General features: G+C 33.1%; 1 protein-coding gene across 1 annotated transcript in view; it reads left to right on the top strand.

The window, feature by feature from the left end:
• Positions 1-15,162, top strand: part of SCLT1 (sodium channel and clathrin linker 1) — a gene marked incomplete at both ends in the record, with an annotated part of 272,227 nt that overhangs the window by 66,783 nt on the left and 190,282 nt on the right. Inside the window, 3 exons of the mRNA XM_079719413.1 lie at positions 6,804-6,862; positions 7,391-7,463; positions 10,557-10,612. Of these exons, the coding sequence (XP_079575539.1) occupies positions 6,804-6,862; positions 7,391-7,463; positions 10,557-10,612 (188 nt within the window). The remainder of the gene's footprint in view (positions 1-6,803; positions 6,863-7,390; positions 7,464-10,556; positions 10,613-15,162) is intronic.

Below are 15,162 nucleotides of genomic sequence, written 5' to 3' on the forward strand. Positions count from 1 at the left end.
TCCAAGGAAGACATGCAGATGGCCAATACACACATGAAAAGATGCTCAACATCTCTAGTTATCACAGAAATGGAAATCCACACTACACTGAGGTATCACCTCATACCATTCAGAATGGTCATTAAATAGTCTACAAATAACAAATGCTGGAGAGGGTGTGGAGAAAGGGAACGCACCTAAACTTTTAGTGGGAATGTAAAGTGGTGCATTCACTGTGGAAAACAGTATGGAGTTTCCTTAAAAAACTAAAAATAGGGTTAACATATGATCCAGCATTCCCACTCCTGGGCATATATCCACAGAAAACTCTAATTCAAAAGGATACATGCAGGAACTTCCTTGGTGGTCCAGTAAGTAAGACTCCATGCTCCCAATGCAGGGGGCCCAGGTTCAATCCCTGGTTGGGGAACTAGATCCTGCAGGCTTGCCGCAACTAAGAGTCCACATGCCTCAACTAAGAAGCCCACACACTGCAACTAAGAAAACTGAATGCTGCAACTAAGAAACCTGCGTGCCGCAACTAAGGATCCCACATGCTGCAACGAAGATCCCATGTGCCGCAACTAAGATCCAGCACAGCCAAAATAAATAAATATTTTTTAAAAAAGAAAGAAAACAAAAACAAAAGGATACATGCACCCCAATGTTCATAGCCACAGCATTCATTTACAATAGCCATGGATTCAACCTGAATGTCCATTGACAGAGAAATGGATAAAGAAAATGTGTTATATATATATACACACACACACACACACATACATAAAATGTGATAATACTCAGCCATAAAAAGAATGAAATAATGCCATTTGCAGCAACATGGATGGACCTAGAGATATCATACTTTAGTGAAGTAAGTCAGACAAAGACAGATATCATAAGATATCACTTATATATGGAATCTAAAAAATGATATAAAGGAAGTTATTTACAAAACAGAAACAGACTCACATACATAGAAAATAAGGTTACCAAAGGGGACAGGGACCGGGAGGGATAATTTAGGGATTTGAGATTAACACACACACACCCTTGTCAGTTGAATCATTGCAAATATTTTCTTCCAGTCTGTAGATTGTCTTTATTTTGTCGGTGATTTCTTTTGTTGTGCAAAAGCTTTTAAGTTTGATTAGGTCCCATTTGTTTGTATTTGCTTTTATTTCTGTTGTCTTGGTAGACTGACCTAAGAAAATGCTGCTGTGATTCATGTCAGAGAATATTTTGCCCATGTTCCCTTCTAGGAGTTTTATTGTGTCATGTCTTATATTAAACTCCTTAAGCCATTTTGAATTCATTTTTGTGTATGGAGTGGGGTATTTAACTTCATTAACATGTGACTGTCCAGCTTTCCCAACACCATTCTCTGAAGAGACTGTCTTTTCTCCATTGTATATTCTTGCCTCCTTTGTCAAAGATTAATTGATCATTAATTGATCATAGGTGTTTGGGTTTATTTCTGGGCTGTCTCTTCTGTTCCATTGATCCATATGTCTGTTTTATGCCATTATCACGCTGTTTTGATTACTTTAGCTTTGTAGAATTATCTGAAGTCTGGGAGGGTTCGAGCTTTTTTTCTGAGCACAACAGTATGAAACTAGAAATAACCACAGAAAGAAAAACAAGAAAAGAACAACACATGAAGAGTAAACAACATGCTACTATAAAACCAATTGGCCAACAGTGAAATCAAAGAAGAAATCAGAAAATACCTTGAGACAAATGACAGTGAAAAGGCAACCTTACAAAATCTGTGGGATGCCTCAGAAGCAGTCTAAGTGGGTAGTTCATACCGATACAGGCTTTCTTCAAGAAAAAATAAAAATCTCAAACAACCTGACCCATCACCTGAAAGAGTCAGAAAAAGAAGAACAAATAAAACCCAAAATCAGCAGAAAGAAGGGAACAATAAAGATCTGAAAGGAAATAAATAAAATAGAGATAAAAAACAATAGAAAAGATCAATAAAACCAAGGGCTGTTTTTTTGTAAATATAAACAAAATCAACATATCTCTAGCCAGGCTCACCAAGAAGAAAAGAGAGAGGACCCAGGTAAACAATAAGAAGTGAAACAGGAGAAATAACAATACTTTACCACAGAAGTACAAAAAATATCGTAAGAGAATACTATGAACAATTATTTGCCAACAAAGTTGACAGTCTAGAAGAAATGGACAAAGTTTCTAGAAATATACAGATTGCCCAAACTGAGTCAGGAAGAAACAGAATTTGAACAGACTGATCACTAGAAGTGAAATATCTGAGTGTAATATTAAAAAAAACCAAACCAAAACAACAGAAAAAAACTCTGCAAACAAAAGTCCAGGACTGGATGGCTTCACTGGGGAATTCTCCCTAACATACAAAGAAGAACTTAAATGTATCCTTTTCAAACTATTCCAAAAAATTTAAGAGGAGAGAACAGTCTCAAAGTCATTCTATGAAGCCACCATCACCCTAGTAACAAAACCAGACAGAGACACTGCAGAAAAGAGAATTACAGGCGAATATCTTTGACAAATATAAATGCAAAAATTGTCAACAAAATATTAGCAAACTAGATCCAACAATACATAAAAAGGAGCATTCCATGATGAAGTTGGATTCATTCCAGGGTCACAAGGATGGTTCAATTCACAAATCAATCAATATTATACACCACATTAATGAAAGCAAAGGCAAAAAACACATGGTAATTTCAATAGATGCAGAAAAATTTGAAAAAATTCAATATCCATTCATGATAAAAACTCACCAAAGTGGATTTAGAGGGAACATATCTCAACATAATAAAAGTTGTTTATGACAAACCCACAGCCAACATAATATTAGTGGTGAAAAGCTGAAAGCCTTCCCAGTAAATTCAGATTTAAGACATGATGCCCATTCTCACCACTGTTATTCTACATAGTATTGCAAATCGGAGCCACAGCAATCAGACAAGAAAAATAAATAAATTTTATCCAAATTGGAAGGGCAGAGGTTAAAACGTCACTATTTGCAGATGATATGATACTCTATTTTGAGTACCCTAAAGTCTCCACGTAAAACCTATTTAGTACTAATAAATGAATTCAGCAGAGTAGCAGGCTACAAGATTAATATACGGAAATCTGTTGATTTTCTTTACACTAACAATAAAATATCAGATAGAGAAAGTGAAAAAACGATCCCATTTAAAATCACATCAAAAAGAAAAAAGTATTGATACCTAGGAGTAAACTTAACCAAGGAGCTGAAAACTATATAACATTGATAAAGGAAATGGAAGATAATTCAAAGAAAGGGAAAGATATCTCATGCTCTTAGATTGGAAGAATTAGTATTGTTAAAATGGCCATACTACCCAAAGCAATCTACAGATGTAATGCGATCCCTATCAAAATATCCATGACATTTTTCACCAAACTAGGACAAATAATCGTAAAATATATATGGAACCACAAAAGACCCAGAATTGCCAAAGCAATCCTGAGGAAAAAGAATAAAGCTGGAGGCACAACCCTTCCAGACTTCAGACTATATTACATAGTTATAGTAATCAAAACATTGTGGTATTTGCACAAAAAGATATTTAGATCAGTGGATCTTTAGAATAAAGAGCCCAGAATTTAACTCACACTCCTATGGTCAGTTAACCTCTGACAAAGGAGGCAGGAATGTACAATGGAGAAATGACAATCTCTTTAGCAAATGGTGTTGAGAAAGCTGGACAGCTACATGTAAGTCACTGAAATTGGTACACTGCCTCATACCATATACAAAAATGGTTTAAAGACCTAAATTTAAGACATGACACCATAAAACTCATAGAAGGGAACATAGGCACAGCATTCTTAGACATAACTGATAGCAATATTTTCTTAGATCATTCTGCCAATGTAAAAGAAATAAAAGCTAAGATAAATGAATGGGACCTAGTAAAACTTACAAGCTTTTGCACAGCAAAGGAAACCATAAACAAAATGAAAAGACAACCTACCAACTGGGAGAAAATATTGGCAAGTGATGCGACTGACAAGGGCTTAATTTCCATAATATACAAGCAGCTCATATAACTCAATAACAAAAAAACAAATAACACAATCAAAAACTGGGCACAAGACCTAAACAGACATATCTCCTAAGAAGACCTACATGTGGCCAACAGGCTCATGAAAAAATGCTCACCATCACTTATTATCAGAAAGATGCAACTCAAAACCACAAAGAGATGTCACCTCACACTGGTCAGAATGGGTATCATCAAAAACTGTACAAATAATAAATGCTGGAGAGGGTGTGGAGAAAAGGGAACCCTCCTACACTATTGATGGGAAGGTAAATTGGTGTAGTCACTATGGAAAACAGTATGGAGTTTCCTTAAAAATCTAAAAATAGAGTTACCATCTGCTCCAGCAATCCCATTCCTTGGTATATATCCAGAAAAAGTGAAAACTCTATTTCAAAAAGATACATGCACCCCTATGTTCATAGCACTATTTACGATAGCCAAGACATGGAAACAACCCAAGTGCCCATTAACAGATGATTGGTCTAAGAATATGTAGTATAAATATACAGTGGAATATTAACTCATTCATAAAAAAGAATGAAATATTGCTATTTGCAGCAACATGGATGGACCTATAGAATATCATACTTTAGTGAAGTAAGTTAGACATGTATCATATGATATCACTTATATGTGGAATCTAAAAAGTAATACAAATGAATTTATATACAGACAGAAACAAACTCTCAAACATAGAAAACAAACTTATTGTTACCAAAGGGGAGATAAGGAGGGGGAGGGAAGAACTAAGAATTTGGGATTAACAGGTACAAACTACTATATGTAAAATACATAAGGAACAATAATGTACTTTATAGTGCTGGGAACTATATTCAGTATCTTGTAATAACCTATAATGAAAAGTAATCTGAAATATATATATATATATATATATATATGAAATAACTGAATCACTTTGCTATACACCTCAGTACTGTGCACAGTACTTACACAGTAAGTCAACTATACTTCATTTAAAAAAAAATTCCTTTGAATCTATCTGTCCTTCCCACTGTCCCATTCCCTTCCTTCTACTCCTAGAAGGTAACCCCTTTTTTGGTGATATATCCATGTTGATACATATGTCTTGCTAATCCCTTGACGTACTTATGAGATCCTATTGTATTATTTTTCATTTATCCTATTTTTTTAATTACAGTAAAAGCTCCACTGAAAGTTCTTATACATCTCCTTGTGTTTTGAATGTTTCTGCATACTTTATAATAGTTACTGTGTTTTTTGGTCATGTTAAAATTATACTGTCCTCTTAACCTTGCTTATGGTGTCATTAGTTGTATAGAAGTTTTAAATTTGGATATTGTAAAATATGTTATTTCTTCTGTTTATAGATTTTACTACTTGTGTCTTTTGGCTAGAAAATGTATTTTGAGTGAGAGTATGCCAGGCACTGCTTGGAATATTGGTGAACAAAGCAGGCAATAGTCTCTGCATTTTTAGAGCTTAAGAAAGCTTTCTGTATCTCAAGGTCAATAATACATTTTCTTTCAATAGTTGTTAAATTTTTAAAACATTTGGATCTTTAATCTATCTGTAATTTACTTTCCATTTAGTGTGTGCTGGGATCTAATTTTATTTTTTTACCCAACACTATTAGTTGAAAAGCAATACTTTGTCCATTTATTATAGTTATAATTCCACTTCTTTTATATACTGCATACCCATAAATACTTGAATCTATTTCTGAATTTTATGTACTGTTCTGTTTGTTACTGTGTCTGAACCATATTGTTTTAATTACTCTAGCATTATAGTGTTTTGACACATAGTAGAGCAAGTTCTCCCCTCTTTTTTTTTTTTTTTTTTTGGCCACATTATCTTGGCTATTCTTGCACATTTACTCAAACATAGGAACTTTACCATCTGTTTAAGATCAAGTTTCAGAAATTATTCTATTGGATTTCTTTTTTGGAATTGCATTGTACCTGCAGTGAATTTTAAGAAATTAATATACTTATAATACTGACTGTTCCACATATGAATATGGTATAGAACCCTGTTTATTTAGATCCTTTATGTCCTTCAGTAAAGTTAATATTTTATTAAAGTTATTGCAACATTTTTTTGTTTTATTCTCAAGTACTACCTTTTCTTATAGTAGTGAATACCATATTTTTTCCTATCACATTTTCTGATTATTGCTGGTATTTGGGAAAGCAGCTGTTTTTTTTATGTTTGATCTTCTATCTGGTGACTTGGTGTACTCTGTTCTTAGTCCTAATAATTGGTAGATTATAGAGAGAGTTTTCTAGGTAAACAGTCAAATTGTCTGTACATGAGAATAGTATTATATGTTCCTTTTCAGCCTTTAGGTCTCCAACCCCCTGTCCCTGCAGCAGATTCCACTGATTGGAACATTTAGTACAATGCTGAATTTTAGCAGTGATAGTGAGCAGCCTTGTGTTATTACTGAATTTCGTGCAGTGCTTCTGATGTTCCACTATGAAGAATAGTAATTGATGTAGGTTTTTGGTAGATGTTCTTTATCAATTGAGAAATTTCTTCCTATTTCTATTTTGCCAAGAGTTTTATTATGTATGGGTGTTAAAATTTACTGAATACTTTTTTGGCATCAATTAATATAACTTTTTTTTCTCTTTCCCTCTTTTGTAATTGCAGTGACAGATTTAAGGTTATAAAATGTTTACTTGTATTTAATTTTAAAGTACTGTCAATTTTGACTAGAAAGATGTGAGAAAACAAAATTTTAAGATGCAGTATTTTCTGTTATAGAAATCTGTCTTCAAAGGAGCTGCAGGTGACACAGTAGAAAACTCAGTAGTTGACCAAAGGTAAGGTTGAATTACCAGAAAAATATTATTTTCTTAATTATGTTTAATTATTGTTAATTTTTTAGTATTAGGAATGTTTATTTTATATTCTGCTATAATTAGGTTTAAATGATCTGTCATTGAATTGACAAGGGGAAAAAAAGCCAGTATTATTTTCTATAATAGTGGTTCTCAACTGAGTGATTTTGCTTCCCTTCCCTCCCCAGATATTTGACAATGTCTGGAAACATTTTTACTTGTCACAGTTGTGGAGGGTAAGGGTGCTAGTGGTATCTAATGGGTAGAGGCCAGGAATGCTACTAAACATCCTACAGTGCACAGGTCAGCCCCCAACAACAAAAAATTATTCAGCCTAAAATATTAATTGAGCTAAGGTTGAGAACCTCTGGTTTAGGAAAAAGGCAAAGTATTGATTGCTATGGAGAAAATTAACATAAAAATTTTGATGTTTAATTTATTTCATGTTACATATTTATTAAACTAGATTAAAAAGAATATGCATCTTTTTAACTTTGAAATTTTCTTTAGCTTTCTAGTTCCTCTTATTACTGAGTATGATAAGCATCTGGAAGAGCTAAATGGGCAGCTGAAATATTATCAGGTATGAAATCATAGCTATCAACCTTTTGGTAATATTTTCTTATAAAAAAAAGAAAAAATAGACTCCCTTTCTTTACAAAAACATTGATAAGGAAGAAAATGTTTACCTGTAATCAATTTACTTGTTATTTTCTGGTGTACAGCAGAGTGATTCGGTTATACACATATATATATGTGTGTGTGTGTGTGTGTGTGTGTGTGTGTGTATTCTTTTTCAGATTCTTTTCCATTATAGGTTAGTACAAGATATTGAATCTAGTTCCCTGTGCTATACAGTAGGTCCTTGTTGTTTATCTGTTTTATATATAGTAGTGTGTATCTGCTAATCCCAAACTCTTAATTTAGCCCTGCCCCCTCTTTTCCCCTTTGGTAACCATAAGTTTGTTTTCTACTTCTGTAATTCTGTTCCTGCTTTAAGTGAGTTCATTTGTATCATTTTTTTTTCTTAGATTCTACATATAAATGATATCATATGATATTTGTCTTTCTCTGTCTGACTTACTTTACTTAGTATGATAATCTCTGGGACCATCCATGTTGCTGCAAATGCATTATTTCATTCTTTATGGCTGAATAATATTCCATTGTGTATATGTACACCACATCTTTTTTACCCATTCATGTGTTGATAGACACTTAGGTTGCTTCCAGCTCTTGGCTATTGTAAATAGTGCAGCTATGAACATTGGGATGCAGGTATCTTTTGAGTTAGAGTTTTTGTCTTTTCCGGATATATACCCAGGAGTGGGATTGCTGGATCATATGGTAACTCTGCTTTTAGTTTTTTAAGGAACCTCAGTACTGTTTTCCAATTTACATTCCCACCAACAGTGTAGGAAGGTTCCCTTTTCTCCACACCCTCTCCAGTATGTATTGTTTGTAGACTTTTTGATGATGGATCTGACCAGTCTGAGGTGATACTTCACTGTGGTTTTGATTTGCATTTCTCTAATAATTAATGATGTTGAGCATCATTTCATGTGCCTGTTGGCCATCTGTATGTCTTCTTTGGAGAAATGTCTGTTTAGATCTTCCCCCCATTTTTTGATTGGGTGGTTGTTTTTTTGCTGTTGAGCTGTATGAGCTGTTTAAATTTTTTAATTGATAAAGAACAACAGAAAGCTCTCTTTTGCACAAATGGTATTTTGCTTTTATTTTTAGGACTAGTGAGCCTAAAGTTTCTGCTGAGTTCACTCTCTCAAAATTGCTATAATGACATGTGGTTTGATTGTTATAAAGTGGAATATCTAGTTATCTTGAAATTAAACTGTTTTAAATTTTAATTTTTTATAGTTTACCTGATTCATTTATGTCTTTAATCAGCTAGTTTATTAAGGTGTTTAACTTCATTTTTCCATTTGGCATTCTCCATCTAAGAGTTATTACTGGATTAATTTCAAGAGAGAGGAAGCTGTAGCAGAAAGCCTAAGGGGCAAGAATAGTTGCTACTTTTAGAAAAAAGATGTTGACAGCTACTTCTAAGAACACTTGCTCACATAGATATTATTGAGCAGCAATAGTTCTTATGATTTATCTTATTGACCAGTCAAAAAATAATATATCTTGAAAGCAGGAAAATATTCACAATAATTCTCTATATGAAAGTTTCTTCCAAAAAATGTAAATAATAGGGGAAAATTTGATGATAAGAAAGGTACTGCTGAATTTTTGTTTTCTTTCAACGATTAAATGTTTTGAAATATTTTACAGTAAAGAATTTTTAGTGTTACTGTCATGATCCACCCTGAATCCTAGTTAATGCATATATCCTACCTAATTATTTGAATATTTTTCAAGATATGCTGACATTTTTGCAATTTTTAAAGACCGATTTTTAAAAAATAATTACAAAATGGGGATAATTGCTACAATAAAATACAAACCTTTTAGTCTGCATGGCATTCAAGCAAGACCTGCCACCTGCCTTTCCAGTTTTATCTCTCATTGCATGGCTCCATGTGTGGTCAGTTCTCAGTTATCTGGTAGTGAATTCATTCATTTTGATTTAATTGTGATTCAGGCACAGCAGGGACCTGGGAAAGGTTCACCTTTCAAGCCAGCTTTGTAGTTATAATTGGCTGTTACTGTTTTCCTAGAGGAAGCTTCCTTGAGCTTCTCTAGTTGAAAGGGAGAGAGAAAGGCTTGGAGGATTGCCTGTTCCACCCTTCCCTTGCCAGGTTCACTCCAGGATTGGCTCTTCTCCTTTAGCCTGGGGTACCCAATCAAGAGTAATGGACAGATCATGAATTGACTGCAGTTTTGTTTTAAGTGTGATTTTACATGGCCTCCTTCCTGATCTCCACTTGCTCATTTACTCTTACTGAGAACTGATGACTATGCCTGTGTCGTCTAATATTTTTTGCTTCTTTGCTTTTACTCATATTTCACCCTACTTGAAATGCCCTTTCTTTCCTGTTGAAATCTTACAATCCCTTTAACCCCTCAGAGAAAATTAAAAATACCTTCATTTCATTCCCTTTATATATTTTATTTGTATTGGTATTTTAGTTAGTGATTTTTTTTTTACCATCTTTCCTACTAATGTATGTGTTAGTGACCACATTGGTTTACTGTAGCAGCCTTGTATAGTGCAGAGAGTTTATACAACTAAAAAAGGTGGTCAATCAGAGACTGAATGAATTATTGCTAAAGAAGATCTTTATTTGTTTTTTTCGCCATTAACATTTTACTTCTTGAAATTCAAGCACTTACATGGGCTTCACCTAAACTAAGATGAATTACGATATATATTCAAGGTCTAGGGATCATCGGATATTTCTTATAGTGACATATTAAGGAATATCTTACATCTCTTTTCCTATAAACATCTCTAAATATAGGAATTACATTTTAAAATATTTCTTAATATGTTATATAAAATATTTTTACTTATATTCTATTCAAAATGTTCTATTACATTCTGTGTATCATTAAAATATCTATATTTAATATTGCTTGTTAGAAGTGAAGAATAATTATTTCTTATCTGTAGACTAGTGTCATAGAATCCAATTGCTTGCATATGAATGAACTACGTAATATAAATCTAATTGTCTGGAAAATGTTTTTCTGCAGCCATATTTTATTCTTTCAGAAACAGATGGGTGAGATGAAACTACAACTTGAAAATGTCATCAAGGAAAATGAAAGGTAGATCAATTAACTACTGATTATCTTATTGTTGTCTTAGGTAACTTTTATTATTGTTATTTGGTATTTTATTCATGGAGTATACTGGTTATGAGTGTGGATGCTGGGGCCTGATTTCCTTTTTGACTCCTGGCTCCCTTGCTTATTAACTATATGACCTTGGACAAGTTAACCTCTTTGTGCTTTAGGGTTTTCTCATCTATAAGTGGGAGATAATAACAGAACCTGTTTCTTAGAACTGACTGTAAGTGATAAAGTAATTGCTTAAAATAGGGTACATAATAAGCACTTTATAAATATTAGCAATCATGAATAGTATAGTATAGAATATATATTATATTAGGAAACATACTGATAAAACGGAAACGTATCAACCCACCATCCAGTTAAGAGCTAAAATCTTATCAATACTGGTGCACTTATCCATGTTTTCCTTCCCTATCCCATGCCCCTCCTTCCCTCTGCCAGCGGTTAATACTGTCTTGAATTTTTGTTTATCGTTCCCTTGCTTTTTAAAATTTTTGTAGGTATGTGTATTCCTAATGATATATTATTTAGTTTTGCATTTTAAAAAACTTCCAAAAATAGTATTATTTAGTCTTCTGAGACTTACCTTTTTTCCACTCAATATCATGCATAAGCAGAATAGTTTCAGGGATGGGTCATAGGCTATGTGAATATTCAATTTTGCAATATATTGCCACCTGATTTCCAAAGTGGCTATACCAATTTACATTCCCACCAGTGATATTTATGAGTTCTTATTGATTCGTATATTTTATCAGCACTTGCTCTTACCAGGTTTCTTAATTTTTGTAATTTGAGTCCTAAATGGTATTTCATTGTGGTTTTAACTTACATTTTCCTGAATACCAGTATGGTTAACCATTTTTCATGTATTTATTTACGCATGTGGTTTTCTCATGAAACACTTGTTCATTTCTTTTTCCCATTTTCTCTTTATCTTTTCCTTAAATTGTCAAAGTACTTTATATAATCTCTATTCTGAATATTTGTTAGTGTGCTGATCAGTGTAAACAGTAACCATCATAGACACTTCAAACAAGAAGGGATTTAGTCACTTACAGTTAAGTACTATGTACGTAAGATAATTGGTTTTAGAGTCATACCTTAGAGGCTGAGATTCTGAGGCCAGGGATTTATGCTGCTGCCACCATCTCTGTAGCTACCACTACAGCATCACTTCCATGGAGCTGAAAACTTGACAATGGAAAGTGGGGCGTGGGGTACTCACTTCAGGAGACACTCATGTCTATCAGTTTTGCTTGCCATCTGTCGCACCTATAGAAGAATGTTCTCAGCTCACTTCTGCCTTCTGTATCCCCTTCAAGTGCCTGTCACTGGTGAAACTTTAATCCCATCCACCACACCACCTGCAAGTACATCCGGGAAACATAGTTTTAGACTTTCAGCCATTATGAAAGATGCTGGGATATGGAAAGGGATGGGAATGAATAATGAGTGCCAATGGCTCATTCAACTTGCTAGACAATAGGTATGTTTCAGATATCTGTTCCCAGGTTGTGATATGTTTGATCGACAGAAATTTCTTTCTTTTTTTTTTTAATTTTGAGGTAGTTGAATATATCAGTCTTCTTTCTTATGGTTGTTGGTCTTTGTGTATAACAAATCCTCTCTCAGCCTGTGGTCCTAAAGATCTTCTCTTACATTTTCTTCTAAAAATGTTCAGAGTTTTATTCTATCCCAAGTTTAACTTTTAAAGGTCATGCAAATGGACTGAGACCTGATATATCTTTTGTTGTCGCCTTACAAAACAAAACCAAAAAATGAAGAAATACATTTTGTTTTGGTTTTAAATTCATTTAAAGCATAAGCTCTTTTTAAGTTTGGCAGTCCTTTGTTTGCATTCTTCTATGTAAATCTCTTAATTGGATTTTCAGTTTTTCTCATTTATTTGTGATTTTTCCCATGGGAAGGTTTTTCTAACTTTAACTTTTTATGATTTACTGTTCTTTCTCAAAATAATTATTAAAAAGGCTATGATCTTCCTATTAAAGACTATTGCTAAGATTTTTGAATCACCAGTGTATGTAAGTTAAGTCTGTATTTTAATGTATTGGAGATAATACAGTGTTATATGATTGAGCTAATGATTTAGTTGTTTCCTATATTTGACTCCATACTCTTCCTTTTATGTCCAGGTCTTTTGAAACCAGTCTTTTAAAAATCTGCCTTTACCTGTTTAATAGTAGTGCAGTCATGGCTCATGAATGTATTATTCTTAGTATAATAGAGAAATTGGAAAAATGGATTCTGAGCTTATTAAAAGGCACTTTTAGTAACTCGAAATGTCATCAGGTTTTAAAGTGAACTCTATGCCCTTAGGGCAACATCCTGCTTTTAAGTATTGCTGTTAAAGACTGCAAAATCAAAAAGAGCTTATCATTTTTAGGGAAAATATCTTAAATGTGGTCAAGTCTGAATAATGGAAGCTAGCAGTGTCAAGGATTATACAATAGTATACAGTTCCACATTATTGGGTTTTGGAAACTTTTAATACATTTGGATATAGGTGAGTATTTTCTGGGAATTGATTACAAATAGAAAATAATGAAGTCATTTTATAAAATGAGACTTAGGAAGAGGTGAAAAGATATTCATTTTATCATCCTTCCCATTTTTAGTTTATTCCTTTAAACTCAGTTCATGTTGAGAATATAGTGTTTTTTATTTTGTTTTTGTCTCATTTTTTCTTTAATATCATATTTCCTCCTTATAACTTGCCAGAGGATGAAAATTGGATAAGATAATTAAATGAGTGAATATATATACAGCACTTCCTGACTGTAGAAAATACTACCTTTTATTGTTATTATTTTTATTTTATTATTGAGGGTATGAAAGACGTTATTTATTGACTCCATAAGAGCTATTTTCCCTTCTTTCTTAATTCATATAACCTGATTTTGTTCCAGTTGCATTGTGTGCAGCGGAGATGAGCTTCTTCCACAATCTCAGGTGATAAATCTTTGATTATAAACCAGTGCATATTTCTTTTTGCCAGGAATTGGTCTAAGTATGAACATGTGACTCACTTGTACCCAGTGAAGTATAAGGGAGAGTCTGTCGTAGAGCATCTGGGAAAGCTTTTTCTCCCTGATAAAAAGAGAGACTGGCAAGAAGAAAACTTAACCTCTTTCCTGTTCCTTGTCATTTTAGAAAGTGATATATGTTGAAGCTGCTATAGCCATTTTGTAACCATGAGAGTATGTATCAGAAACACAATGAGATTAGAAGAAGGGGAAGATGGGGAAGACTTTGGTCCTTAAATTACATTATTGAACTGCTGAAACAAATCTAGAGCCACTTGCCTTCAGATTTAATATTTGGTGAGGTAATAAAACATTCATTCAGTCATTCACAAATATTTATTGAGTACTTACTAAGTACCAAGCACTATTCAAGTTTCTGGAATACATTAGTGAATAAAACAGACAAAAATCACTGTTGCTTGTAGTCAAAGTATAATAACTAGTACAGAGACTTAACGGCATCTGTCAGGGATTCACAAACTACAGCTTGAGGGCCAAATCTGGCCTGCCACTTCTTTTGGTAAATAAAAATTTATTAGATCGTGGCCAGACTTGTTCATTTGTTTACTGTCTATGGCAGCTTTTGCTCTACAATGATGGAGTTGAATAGTTGAGACAGAGACTGAATGGCCCACCAAACCTAGAATATTTGGTATCTGGTCCTTTACAGAAAAAGTTTACTCTTCTCTGATACATGTAGCTATCTTTTGCTGCTCAATCTGTTAACTAGTCTTTGGTTCAGCTGTCACCAAAAAGCTTTTTTGAAATTTATAACAGTCTTTACTTTTTTATTTAGGCATATATGTAGCTTTAGAGCACAGAAACAAAACTTCAACAGGAGTATAAAGTTAGTATTTAATAAATTAAAACAATTATGTTTAGCATATTATTTATTTTACTGTTTGTTTTTGTTTTATGATAGTCTAACATATTTATCTTTTTAAGATTAAAACTAAATATTTATTATTTAGAAGATTTCAATAGCATTATGAAATAGAATTGTATTTAGCACTATTTTTATTGATTAGTTCTTATTGACCAATGATAATTGAATAATAAATAATAATATAGATCAGAGTAGTAATTTTAGGTTTGCTTTCACCATCCCTAATTATTATATCATTAGTGTATGTTGATAATAGCCTATGAACACAATATAGTCTATTTGAAATTTGGGAGGAAGGAGTTCATGTGTATATTTATAAAAATAGTAATAAAGCCATTATTTTTCAGTACTTGTCCAAAAATGGTATTCTCTACCCCAAAACTTTATTTATATAATAGCAAAAGATGAATATATTTGATTTATTTTCCAATGAGAGAGTGAAAAGATATCTCTGGAATTACATGGTAAACCCTGCTGTTCTGATGCTAATTTACACCGTTATACTGTGAAGAAGACCATCCCCAAAAGTTCACCCAAATCCTAAGCTTTCATTATAAAGTTTAATATTTCTCTTTTTAATAACCTTATAT

The sequence above is a fragment of the Hyperoodon ampullatus genome, assembly GCF_949752795.1.
Source record: "Hyperoodon ampullatus genome assembly, chromosome: 1".
Classification (NCBI taxonomy): Eukaryota; Metazoa; Chordata; class Mammalia; order Artiodactyla; family Ziphiidae; genus Hyperoodon; species Hyperoodon ampullatus.